The 13965-nt window shown below is 41.0% G+C and overlaps 1 protein-coding gene across 5 annotated transcripts in view; it reads left to right on the top strand.

The window, feature by feature from the left end:
* Window positions 1-13965, top strand: part of FAM13C (family with sequence similarity 13 member C) — a 49901-nt gene that overhangs the window by 34191 nt on the left and 1745 nt on the right. For 3 of the 5 annotated variants that reach the window (XM_017836356.1, XM_017836357.1, XM_017836353.1), the window contains 5 exons: window positions 149-230; window positions 2640-2851; window positions 10427-10522; window positions 11777-11976; window positions 13446-13547. In XM_017836356.1, coding sequence (XP_017691845.1) covers window positions 149-230; window positions 2640-2851; window positions 10427-10522; window positions 11777-11976; window positions 13446-13547 — 692 coding nt within the window. The remainder of the gene's footprint in view (window positions 1-148; window positions 231-2639; window positions 2852-10426; window positions 10523-11776; window positions 11977-13445; window positions 13548-13965) is intronic. The other 2 variants (XM_017836358.1, XM_017836354.1) reach the window with 1 other exon arrangement.

Here is a 13965-nt window from a genome sequence, read left to right as displayed (position 1 = left end):
TCAAGCCAAGTGCTCTGCATGGCCCCGTGACACCGTGCAGTGGGAACTACGGGCGTTTTGGAGCACAAAGGGTTTTTTGTCTGTTTGATCACTTAACTCTCAATTCCTTCTGTTTCTTTACATTCTTTACATTTGTCTTTGCATTCAGCCTTCCCATGGTGACAAGACTTCCAATCCTGAAGTTCTGAAATGGATGAATGCTTTGGCCAAGGGTCGGAAGCAGCTCAAAGGTACATAATAATAATAATAGAACGTCGCTTTCCCTTTATTGCTGAAGCTTTTGGAAGTAGGAGCGTACCTGGAATATTTTAGAGTCAGTTGTCTAACATCACTGCTCTGCTTATTTTTCACAGTGCATGCCAATAAGGCTTTCAAAGGCAACAGAGATATTAGGGGATATGACTTGCCTTGATTCCTGAAAGCAGGGATTAAAGTAAGCCAGTTCAACCTTCATAGCAAGGCTAGAAAGGGGAAGGGGAAAAAGACACCGTCTCTCCCTTATCACTATAAACATTCATGCAAAAGGCAGTGCTATTTTGGATATTTTCATGAGTGCCTGAAATAGAGAAGTTAAAACTTTCCTTGTAACGGCACATATGTAGGTGCAACTGTTTCTTTACGACTGAGGATATTCATCTCTAAAGATTTTATTTATTTTGATCATAAGAACAGATCTTTCCTTGGTATTAGATTTGGTCTTGAGGGTCAGGTTTTGCCCTTGACTGTCTGCGAACCACTCCATTAACGTCTAGGGGTGTATCACATGCTTTCCCTCAGGGAGAATGTAGCCAAGACAGATTGATTTTTTTCTTAAGGCTATTTATAATTTATCTAAATCTTTTTTTTCCCCTGTTATAAATGGATTCTCACTACTAGATAAATTGTGGTACTATCTTTCATCTCTGTTCTGGATGTAGTTAATAATGTAGATATAGAGGCTGTGATTGTGGTAAGTAAAGAATTAGAAACCCGTCTTTCAGTAAATTTCTTCTGGAAAATTCTCCCTTGAGTACTATCCTGTAAGATTTCATCATCATCGTTATGATTATTATTTTTGTTGTTGTTGTTTTTCCTTGAACTTTGTGTTACAAATCCAGGAAATAAAAGTGAGAAGAAATGGCTGATCTACATAGTTAACTTTCTGGAAATTATCTTTCTGACTCAACCATTGCTTCTCCTAGCCAGGGGTCTAGTGTTCATAGATCAGCCTCACCTTCACACCTAAAATGCTTAATCCTGTGACAACCCTTGATTTTATTATCCTGAATAATGGCACTGCTTTTAAGTGAAGCGAGATTCATGAGATTAACATGACAAGTACAACTGAAATGGAAAACACTCAGGTGCTTCTTAGGTCCTTCTCCAAGTTCATGAGGCTTGTCCATCCTTTCTGGCTCTGTGGGTTTACTAAAAAATACTGATTTTCCCTAACAAGCTGGCCTATATCCTCAGACTGTCACAGCTAAAAAATTTTATTACTGCTTCTGCATGGATTTCAACAAATTTAACACATGTGGAGCCATCAATCTCCTGCCTTGCCCAAGGTGCTGCACCAGCCAGATGTGCGCTATGAACAAAGTCTGATTTTACAGGAGATAATTCAGATTGCAATTCAATTTCCTCGTTGCTCTGTGCAGGTCTCTGGAGCTTCAGGGTCTTTGGCTTGGTGTCAAGCTAATATACTCGCACACTTTATCACATCCAGGCAGGTTGCTGACTGGGAGGCTTGGACACACTGTAACCTGTCTGTCTTCTGGGTTGCTCAGATGCTCTTCTGGCAAGGGAAGTGGCTGTTTCTCCACCTGAGCCTGGCTTAGGGCAGTGCAGTCTCTGGAAGGGAGGTGGACGGTTTAAATTGCACTGGAGAGCAATGTTGGTTATCCAGACCTGGGTACTCCAGCAGCCTGGCATGGAGGGCTCTGTGGCACAGCTTGGCCCTCCCAGCCCTTCTCATTCTCCTCCTCCCTTGTGCAGCAGCACAGGAGGGCAGAGAAGCCCAGCTCGGGTGAGAGGGGAGCAGATGCTGCAGAGACACTGCTCTGGCTTGGGAAGGTGTCTGTGAAAGATGCATCCTTGGACAGCAATGCCCACACCAGGCACAGGCATGTTCTTACTTATCCAGAGAGTACACAGGCTTAGCGAGGAGAAGGAGGGGAATGAGAGAGCTCTGCCTTCATATTCCCCCCACACCTAACCTCCCATAAATATTTTCTCACTGTTTTTCCTTTTAAGCCCCTTTCTTAACTTCACTCCCACTGAAATTCAGCACTAATTCCTATCCAGACCCCACTCCATAATTCAGTGCCTCTTCAGTCCTCACCTTTTGTGTCAAAGATGACCTTGGAGGAAAAAGAGAATTACACATGTGCTATAAATTTCATTGTCATGGACACATCTCATCACTTGACCATTGGATTTCCCTTTAACCAGGTAAAAGATTTACATGTGAAAGTGAAGCAGAATTACTTTCCTATATTTCTGTGGTATGATGAAAATTGTATGCAAAAACTAGGAAAGTTTTGTTTTGTTGTTTGTTTGTTTGTTTGTTTGTTTGTTTGTTTGTTCTGGTAGCATCAGAGGAAACTGCTTTGCAAATATTTCTAATCTTTTCTAATCTTGCCATGTAATTTGCCTTTCAGAACTGAAACTCAGAATTACAGAAGAGCAAAACTGCACCTCCACAGCACCCCAAAGAAATGACCATTGTGAAAGCACTGGGACCTCTAAAGAGGCTGGCACACAGGAGGCCACGAGCATGGAACCAGCTCCCTCAGTGGAAGAAACCATGGATAGCGTATTGAGGCGGCTGAAGGAGAAGAGACAACACTTTCACCTTCCTGAGACTATTAAGGTATTTAACAAGCATGGCTGTTTCCTTCAGGACTTTATCACCTGAGGCAGGTTATTAGTGTGTAGCTGTCTCAGGGGGTGTGTGCATCCTCTGTCGTCTGGCACTGCAGTGCAACTTCTCTCTAATGAGATGGGAGCTCTAGTGCAGTTCCTGAAGTGATCTCTCTGAGAAGAGTTTCTCAGACAAAGAGTTGCAGAAGGCTTTTTCAAGTAGAGCTAAGCACCTTTTGCTCAGAGGTGCCTGTGTAGAACAGTTTGCCAGGCACTGCTAGAACCTGCCTACTTGAGGCTGCGTATCCCCATGTGGCGAAGATGGTGACAGCAAAAGCAATCCCATCTTCAGCCCCCAGAAACTGCGTGACTAAAAACCTTCCTGAAGTCCTTTTGATCATAAAGGTCCTCTCTCACCTGAGAGATGCTGAAAGCCTCTGCCCAGTCGATGGTCTGAGGTCATGAGGAGAGCACAACCATCCAGACAGCTTTGCCCTTCTGATCTTGTACGTTTACTTGTGCTGATGCTGTCTCTGCTCTTCCATGTTCTCAGTTAGGAGCAATATTCCATTAGACATGATTGCTTGGCTGGGTAATTAATTTTGGTTTTGAGCTACTACATATTTTAAAGTTTTGCTGCACCTTCCTGTTCTCAGCACACTGTAGGGTTGTCTGAAGCAGAACATCCCACCCATAAAAATACTTTTCGGGGGGGCTATTTTTGCTGTCCAGTGATGTTGCTGTTCTGATGCTGTAGAACCAAGCAAGGCAATAAATTCTGCCCTCAAAAGTATCTAAAATCTAAACATTGACAGTAGCATTTAGACTCTAGCTGGTGAACAAAAAAGGGGACAAGGGGGGCAAGGAGGGATGAAGAACTAAATGCTAAACTATGTGAGAACTAAGAAATTATTCTGGGTGGATTTCAGTATCAGAGAGTACCCAGCAGAGATAATTTTTAATTTTTGTTTTGCTTCTATTCTTAGTTCTTAAACAACTAGTTGCTATATAAAAACCAGAACTGTGCATAACAATGCCATGCGTCTGAGATCTTGAGCTCTGTATACATGACTGATTTTTAAATTGTTTCTTTTTATATGCTACTTTTTAAAAACCTGAAATGGAAAAAGTGTTTCATAACCAGAAAACAAAAGAAGACAACAAACCCATGCTGTTCCGTATATAGTCCTAAAATTCCCACAGTGCAGACTGTAGGATAATATTTTCAGTTTTTAAATTGTTTTTTATTATGCAAGGAGTGAGATCAGATGACACCAAAACAGATGTCAGTGAGGAAATTCTGTCCAAAAAACTCTTATAAGAGTAAGCTGGGTGTGGGTTTCTGTTCCCTTAATTTTTCAATTTATTGGACTTTTCCTGATTTTCCAAGAGGACATCCTAAATCTGTGCAATGGCAGTGCTGTCTTGAAATATTCTCACAGAGAAAAGAGTAATGGAAATTAAATGTTTGCACAACAAGACCTCTTTAAGAGGTCTTATTTATTTTCTTCTTGTAGTCTTGTGGAGAGAACTTGTGTTGAGAGAACTGTTTGTTAGCAAAGGTGTTTAGTAATAGTTACACCAAGCTGCTGGGGAACAGAAGTTTGAGTAGGAATAACATGAAATCAAATTGATCTATTTCAAAATTATATATTTTAGTAGCTCCCCAAGTATAACATTAAAAAATATTGGATTTTGATTATGACTCATCCTGGACTTCTGGGGGAGAATGAGGTTTATAGCATTTGGAGATGTGAAATGAATCGAGGATATTTAATGGTTCCAGCAAAGATCAAAGGCTTCATCTCAGCTACACACAAGTTTGCAGTTACTGTAGATATTTTTTATGTGCAACATTTTATCTTGTATATAACATTTAGATCTTGTAGAACAATCTGAGCCACATTATTAGTATAGTAAATAGCAGCTAAATGTTTCTCTTTTTTTCAATATTTAGTTATTTTGGGCAAGGATGGTATTTCTATAAAAGCCTGCCAAGTTGTCCCCTGAAGTTCTGCTGTGGAAAGCATCTAAGGCCCTGTTGAAATAGAAATGAGAGAATGTGTGTCCTTCAGAGAGGTGCAGAGTAAAATCCCAGTGTTTCTAAAGAGCTCAGACCACAAGACCTGAATACAAAATAGCAGAATGTGGTTTCCAGAACAAAACATCCCTCCTGCAAAAGAGCCTGTGAGTGAAGTTATTAAATGAGAAGGTGTAGAGAAAATTGGGATTGGCCTGTGAATGGCTCAGTAACCCACAAGGGGATGGCCACCTCTCACTGTTTGTGTCACCAGCTCCTTGTGCAGGGAGATGGTGGTTTATGTAATAATTCACCTTCTTTCTACTTCTGTGTAAAAGGCTGCTTTGCAATGAGCCACCACACATCCCCAAGAGGCAGACTTCGGCCCTGGGAACCTGGACTCTGTGTCTGCCTGGAAACAAAGCACCTCTTTTGAGAGGCCCCAGGCAGGTCCAGCCCTTGCTGTCACACTGTCTGTCCTTCTGTCCTCAGTTTGTATTTTCTGTCTGTATAAACAACAACGAGAGATGTTGGCAATGCAGGGGACAGACTAGTAAGGAAATCAACTGTGTACAGCTCTCTGTTCCAAGTTATGAAAACCAAACTACTTAGCTTTAGGTGAAGTCTCCTTTTTCTTTCTTTATATGCCACAAACAATTTTTGCCTTATGTTTAGTTTGAATGTTTGCAGTCTGTCCCCCAAGGCGTTTCTCAGACTGGTTCACTTTATGTATCTGTCTTCTCATTATTGACCTACTTCTGTTCATATTCTCCTTGGCTATGAAGCAGTGTTTTTATTTAATTAGCATTGGATTTTCCACTGGTGTATTCAGCCTACAGTCCTAAGATGTCTCAGACAATTCTGTAGTTTGTGATTTCACCTGCCTGCTCTGATTTTGAAATTATCAGCCATTTCAAATTTAGCCGAATACAAACCTGTCTTGAGATGGCTAATAAAATGAGCTAATGAAATAGAGTCAAATGCTAAACCCCCTGGAGATCATTTGCTGTGTGATAAATCAATATTAATGATCACTCCCCGTTTCTTCCTAACCATTCAGCTGCTCTGGGCTTAATAGTTTTTGAAAGAATTAACCTTGTATTAATTGCAGAACTAGCAATAAATAAACAAATTAGCTAATTTATAATACTCCTGCATTCTAGTTAGCAGCTCATCTCTTAAAATGAATGACAATTTTAGAGTGATTAACTCATGCAGACCTTTTAGGCAAAATGTGATTAGCAGTTCTGATTAGTGGCTCTGCATTTGAGGAGCAAACAAAAAAGGTTTTGCTCCTGCTGAAGTTAATAGCAAGGCACTCTGGTATCACAAGAGTGCTACTTCTTCAGGGCTTAATATATTTTTAAAAATAGAGTTTAATTAGTAAAAATATTTCTCCAAATCATCAGTAGAAAAACCTTAGTCATTGAATTTCTGCGGAAAGGCACGCTGTGTGTCCCCAGCTCCATGCTTCCTTCCATTACTTCATCTCCTCCAAACCTTTGGACACTTGGCCCTGATTCATACAGCTCTGTCATGATCTGGCAGACTGTGGAAAATGACATTTAGCTCCTTGGTGTTTGGGAGCAGATCTTGTTGGGAAGAGGGGAAAAGGGAAAAGAGGAGATAAATACCCACTGCACTGTGTGCTCCCTGCAGCAGACACCTGTACATGTACTGGTGTGTCACCAACACTGACAAATTGCATTGTTGAAAAATCAACATTCTTCTGCTACCAGTGATCTGTATTGTGATTTTTGAACAGAAATAAACTGCCAGTGTGAGATGCACTTTCTGCAGCTCCCCCACAGCGGTTCTACCAATGCACACTGTCCAGCCAGAACTTCCTGCTACGTGGGCAGTCTTCTTCCATTTCATTTTACAGACAGTACCTTTTCCTAGTAGCCCCAGCATTTAGAGGGTGTTCATCATAGTATCATGATGGTTGAATATTTAGGGATTTCATTGTGAATCTATCACTCCACTCCACAAACAGGTTGGGTTTGCATTGCTGAAGCTTTCTCTTCTATACCCCTTACCAGCCAAGGCAAATCCATTTCTCTTTTTTGATGAATAATTAAAAAGTTGAGGGAAAAAAAGCTGAAAAATCCTCTCTGTATTTTTGCAAGTTTCTGAGTATTTTGAGCAGAATGGTGGCTGTTCTCATTTGTTGCAACTGAACATACTTAATATATAACAGGGAATGCTATTTATGAACTGAACTGGCAAATGGAAGTTAACAACATTATTTTCTGATTTCTCCATAAGATGGATGAGGAAAAACATTTCTTTAGTTTTTCAGTCACAATAATTATTCATTAATGTTACCCAAATTGTTCTAAGAAAGTTCTGCGAGGGTACCTGTGGGACCTCATTTGCCAACACCTTCTGCTCACGTGCTGCTGTCATCTTTTATGAGCCCGCCTTTCCAAAACCCCACCCATGACACACACCCCATGTCCATGCAACTTGGCTGAGATATTCCAGCTAAAAACCCTGCTTCCTCAGTGCCTCTGTCAAATGGTGTTCTCAGGAAATTTTTTTTGAATGCAGACTCTGAGCATCACGTGAAGATTCTCACTTTACTGACTAAGACCATGGTTTTACCTTTGGAACCTTCCAGATAAGGAATGCAGTGTTCCATCAGTAGCCTAATAGCACTTCCTGGCCTTGAGCTTGTTAAATTGCTTTGGTGGAATAGTAATTTTGAGAGAAACCAAGGCAATCAAGTGTTAGATGTATGACAGTTAAGAAAAATAAGATTCCAGGCTTTCAGTGAACTTTCATTTATGCATCTTTCTCCGTAAGACAGAGCACAAGTTCAGGCTCCAAAGGCTCCCCTTTGGCAGCCAAAGCAAATACAGTGTATTTTCCACTGGTAAAAGCCTGACAGAAAGACTACTCCAGTCAGTAGAAGTATCTCCATAGCTGCCATCAGCTCTGCATTAGGCCTTGAGAGAGTAACATGTCCTTTGATTTATTTAAAGATTCAGTCATATAATTTTGGACTCTGCTCTTGCTAAGTTAATGCCAAGTCCCCATTGACCTCAATGCAGGCAGAAAGAGGATTCATTATTAATGTTTATCTGGGCAGAGCAGATTATTAAACAGATATGTACCTGTACCCTCGTCATGAAATCCTGACTCATAATCTTATAAATAACTCTTTTAAATAGGATATGACAAAAAAGCAAATGGCTTTGGAAAAAATCAATCTTCAGAAATGTCTACTGTATTTTGAGAGTATTCATGGAGAACCTGTAAGTATGCCATGGAAAGATAGGTACATTAAAAATTATCTAACTTATCTAACAAATATTTTTGGGCTTGTATATTAAATATATTCAGATGAATTTTACACAACATAATTTTAGTTATTTCAAACTAATTTTCAGGTATCAATGTTATTGCCTGATACTGATGAATGTGGTTTATATGTTAGAAAAATAAACTAAAATAAAAAGAGGATCTTTTTATCTCTCTTCATGATTGGAAAATGCAGGATTTGATGATAAAGCTGGGAGATGATGTCTCCACAGCAGACCTGGCTCATGCATCCTTGGCTCTGCTATGATGCATGGTTAGAGTGCTTAGCAGCTGAGAAAGGTTTTGTATAGGGCACCATCTAAGACATGAACTACAAAATGACATGACCTGTCTCGTGTTTTTTCCTTTACTACACAGCAGCAGTTAAAACTATTAATTAAAATCCTTTCAAGGGACTTAATTCCTGAATGTAGGTGCAAACCAAAAAAAAAATTCCACCATTGGTGAGATGATGACTTGAAAATTTGTCTATACACAACTGTGGAATTTCTGTTTGATATCTATGTTTGTGTTCTTATGACTGTCTCTGTTTCTGGCTAGTAATTCCAGTGGTAGAGGAAAAGGGGAGCAGCACCAGCATGTGTCCAAAAATATGCCAGCTGTTAAAATTATCTCTGCATCTTGGATAAAACCATTTTTGTTCATCTTCTTTGGGCTTGGAATGAGAGCTGAGGGATGGAGAGGGTATGAAGAAATTATACTTCCTAAGAAGGAGAACAAAAAAGAAATTATTAGTGCTATATAGACATAAAAGAGACTTGATTCAAAAAAGGGAATGATAGGGCACGTTTTATAGCATGGAGTTCAGAGAGGGTGTTTCTTCTCAAGGTTGAAGCAGCTCTGTAAGAGCAGCCTTGAAACACAGCAGAGCACACTGGGGATGATGATTGCCCTGCTGATTGATGTATAGTATGGCTCAGAATCACTATCATCCAGACTTACCTTAACAAGGTCAGACAGAGAGGGCACTGACCAGGTTTCAAATGAAAAATGATCTATTCTGGCTCTTTGGCATTCCCAGGAGCCACTCTTATGGGTTGTAATCAAATGGGACATGACGACTGGGGAAGAGAAGTGGACTCACTAGGAGTGACATTCTGCAGTGAAATAAATGTGCCTCTAGAAATGGTCCCCAGCTACTCAGTGAGCCAGAAATACGTGGTGTCACCACCCTGTGTTTGTCTGTCACCCTTACTCCGCTGACCAGGCATTTGGCTGTTTCTGAGCAGCTCTGGACTACTGTCTGCACTGTCAGTCAGTCTGTGTCTCTTCAGAGCTGCTGTGTGTTCACTCATCTGAGTGGGTGGACCTCGGCTTCACTGTGCCAGAAATCAGTGGCACTGTATGCAGAGAGAGCTCATAGGCATGGGAGTTGAGGAGCAGAGGCTGATGGTGGACTAGCTTGCAAATGACCCTGCTTTGGCATTTAATCACTGAGGAACATGTTGTTTTTTCTGGGGATGATGGGGGTTGTTTGGTTGGTTGAGGCCTTTTTTGTCTTGTTTTTTTCCTTGTGGAATTCACTCTTTTTTCCTTAGTACAGTAAGTCAGTCTACTGCACAGCTAGTTTCCATAAGGTTTATTTTTGTATTGGTGAATATTTGTGGCTTGATCAGGCTCTTAACAGCTGAATTTAAATCATACTCTCTTCCAAATCAATGCATCTAGCGCTCATAAAAGACCAAGAGCAAACTAAATGAACAGACAGCTAATCCTGTTTGTGGAAGGCAGTTCCAGTGAGGAATGCATGCAGCAATCCTGCATGGAGCCAGCTCCATGTGGAGGCTGTAAAGCTGTGTTCCTGGTGCTCTCCATCCCACTGAGTCTATGAGCATATTGTCCCAGGCAGACTGTCACATTCCTGCAGGGAGCCTGTTGCTATTCTTACAGCTGAGTGAGATACCAATGCAAGGCACAGTAGCAGTGTATCTTAACTCTTACTGCTCCACCAGCATCCTCAGAAAGGGAATAATATCCCCTCTGCCTGGCTGGTATGGCTCCAGGAAGTGAGGAAACCACATTGGGTATTCTCCATTAGAAAACAGATTGCCATTTTCCTTTATGGGAATTGTATGAATTAAATTACAGTGCCCATGGAATATCTGTGGAAGCAAAATACACATCTGGTCATATTCTTCTAATACCTTTCTCAGCTTTACAGGAGCAAATGAGAATCTTTTTAACTTACCTTTTATTTTTAATTTTGGAGGACTACATTTTGTTATGATTTCTCTTTAGGTCACTAAGCAAGAAAAGAGTCTCATGAAACCTCTTTACGACAGATACAGAATTATCAAGAAACTTCTTGCAGCTCCATCTTTGATCACAACAATTGTAAGTTGGAAAGAATTCATATCCATTGTAAAAAAAAAAACACATAGAAAATGCCATGCTTGATTTGTACCTGTATGTCCGTTTGGCAGCAATACAACTACTGATATTTAAAAAATCTGCTCACTGGTTAATACAGGGTGTTGATATTTCAAATAGAGCAAATGCTCTGTAAAATTCAGCTTCTAGGCATGTCACAGGGTGCAATTTATGGCAGCAGTTTCTGAGGCTGTACCTCAATGGCCTGGGTAAGAGACAAAGGCTGGCATTACTTTTCCATCATGGCTAACACTTGCAACACAGAAGGAAAGCTCTCTCTTCATGAAGATCTCTGCTGTCACTGTGTCTTGCTTCTGTAACTTATTGACAATGATTTATCAATCATAGAGCATATAAATATTAGTAATACTTTAATAATATATCACTGTAATGTAACAGTGCTGGTCGCATGGGCAGTAAAGGTAGTGGCATCTGGCTACTTCAAAGTTAATTAGCGTGTCTATCATAAATACTAATCTAATAGTCATTGGAGCTAGGTCGATTTTAAAAATTATTATTGTCTTGTTAGATGAGAGTGGAGCTTCAGATTTCTCTGAAAAATCCCAGTATAAAGCTTTGTACACATGCACAGAGGTATTAGCAAATGTAACTGAAATTCTCCCTTGCGTTACTTTGTAGGAGCTTTGCCCCATGGAAGTTTTATATTTAAGCCTCAGTTTGAATAGCTCAGCTTTTCTTCTGAGGATGGAGGAATGTAAGGAAGACAGCAGTAATCACCTATTTTGGTAGTTAAAGTTTGTAGCTATAAAACTGTGGAATCTCTCCTTACAACCCTTGTTACAGTCAGAATTTCTGGACACAATGCACACAGTAGATGGTATATAAGAGGAGTACAAGTTCCAGCCAGACTGTACTGCTGAAATAAATACAGAATGTTAGTTACATCTTTGCTACATAGAAGGGCTTTAGAGCAAACAGAAATAAATTGCTGGATGGGGATACTCAGAAGCAGGGCCAGCTTCTGTCCTTTATACTCATGGTAGGCAATACTCAGTTACCCAGTGACCCCACGAGTGCTTTCATGAACAATCTCGATAAAGATTACCAAGATTTACCTGGGTAAAGCTTTCAATGTGTGTAACCTATTGCAAGGAATACATCCAGGAAGTTAGATCCTAATTCTTTTTGTTGTCATCCTATGAACTGTGAGTGTTCCAATTTAAACAATTAATTAAATAATGCCTCACATTTCACAAGCAGGAGGAGGAAGACTCAGATGAAGACCATTCTCAAAGCAGCCATGAGTTGTCATCTGGTCCAATGTCTTGCTTCCCGGTTGAAGAGCACCTGTGTTACTCTCAGGAGGAGAGTGAGCCTGCACATGCCTCACCTCTGGATGAAAAGAAAGTTTACAGGCAAACAGCCTTGTCTATGTCCAATTTACACGAGGCAACAATGTAAGTTCCCACGTTTTTCCCTTGTATTTTTAAAATGTTTCATGTAGACTTTGTAAATGAAACATGAGCCATACCTGTTACACAGGGATATTCTACACCAAAGGAGTGATTCAGCATTTTCTTATGTGAGAGAAGAGGCAGAGCAGATTTGTTGTTTGGGCAGCATACCTGTGGTTTGAGCTATTTATTCAAACAACTTTGTGCCAAGTCCAGGAAGAGCAAGGTAAAGGAAAGTAAGCAGATAAGAGAAATAAAGACAGCGTGGTAGATACGACATGATGGCATCATAGAGATATGCAGACCTACCTTTAACTGCTGCAAAATTTGTAGCTATCTAACTACTTATGTTCTTACAAAGTTGTCATAAAACTGGACAATAGTCTGCTTCTCTGTGTGTGTATTGGGACTGACTGTGTGAGTGACATAAAAATGCCAGTGACCTCAGGCATCCAGACAGCAACAGGGGAGCTGCATGAAAGGTCATACAGCAACTGGTCACATGGGAGGCCACTGAATGCATGTAAAATCAATTTATGCCTTGCCTAAGCCTAGTTATTAGTGCCTGACTGCTCTGAAAACTTACCACCACCCTCCATTGCAAAACCAAAATAAAGCCCTCCTTATGATTTGTAGTTAAGAATTTCAGATTGCATGAGACAACAAATCTCAAGATGCCCATATGCTGTTATCACTCCGTCAAGAAACTTGTTGAGGACTATGCCTTCCAGGAACAGATATGTTCTCATAGCTTAGGGGATGGTATCTTTTTCTTGTGTTTTGATTGGGAGTTCTTAGATGCATAAAGGAAGCTAACTAGGCTTTACCAAAATTGAGAATAAATAAAAATTACTTAGATTTCTATGTAAATGAACTCTGTGTGCAATAGTTTGCTCACAAATGCTGGGAAGATATTTCTGTGGATTTTGTTGTTATGCAAAACCCCAATAATTACCAGGTGCAAATGCCATCACAGAGTTCTTTCTCTGCTTAAAAACCTTATTCTCTGAACACTAGCTAAAACATGGCCTCCAAAAACGATGCTTCTGGGAACCACTGGCATTTCCACTGCATCACAGTAATGATTGGTAACAGCTGCAAACATGAGCAGGGCTTGGATGTTGATTTTAATTCAGTTAAAAGAGATGCAAAGCATTTCCTCCTGTGCGATGCTGAGCTGTGTCAACTCCATTAATTCCACAGAGAATTAAGGCCACTAGCAAGACTCAGTTCTGAATGCTTTTCCTCCCATGTTGACCACAGAGTGTCTGCCTTCACTTTACTAGAAGGGTGAGAGTACCAGTAGAAGGGGAGGAGCACAGCCGTGTATCGTTGGAGGGGTGTGGTGGAACGTCTCGGGCACTGAGCTCAGTGCCTGCCATGGCCCAGCCCATGGGGCTCTGTTACCCAAAGCCACGGTTTTGACACTTCCCAGCATGAGGGGGTCCCATGTTCTTGTCTCTGTCTTACAGGCCCGTTCTGCTCGAACATCTCAGAGAAACGAGAGCTGATAAGAAAAGGCTTCGCAAAGCTCTGAGAGAGTTTGAGGAGCAATTCTACAAACAGACAGGAAGGTAACTCACCAGCTCAGCAAAAGCCCTCTCCTGTTCCCTCTGGGTCCTCTGCAGGGGTGTTTGTTTCTGCCAGGGTGGGCACTCGGGGCTGAGCAGGACAAAGAGGCTGCAGCTGGGGACTGGAAAATACCGTGGAGGTGTCCATCTATCTCCCTACTTAGTTCCTGCAGGATATGGTCATCCCTGAGGATGGCTTGGGGCTGGGGATTTTCCAGGTCACACTTGCAATTGGTATAACCCCCATCTCAGCACAGGATCCTCCCTGAGCTGAAGGGAAGCTGCTAAAAGACTCTTTGTGAGGGTGTCAATCTGCAGGAATTACACTTGGCAGTTGGGCCATTTTTAAAAGGCCAGGTTTTAAAAACAGAAGCCACTGTTTCTTTCACCCATAATTAAATACCAGGTACTTTTCACTCTT

The sequence above is a fragment of the Lepidothrix coronata genome, unplaced genomic scaffold (assembly GCF_001604755.1).
Source record: "Lepidothrix coronata isolate B3197 unplaced genomic scaffold, Lepidothrix_coronata-1.0 Scaffold276, whole genome shotgun sequence".
NCBI lineage: Eukaryota > Metazoa > Chordata > Aves > Passeriformes > Pipridae > Lepidothrix > Lepidothrix coronata.
This window is presented reverse-complemented; position numbering and strand designations above follow the sequence as displayed.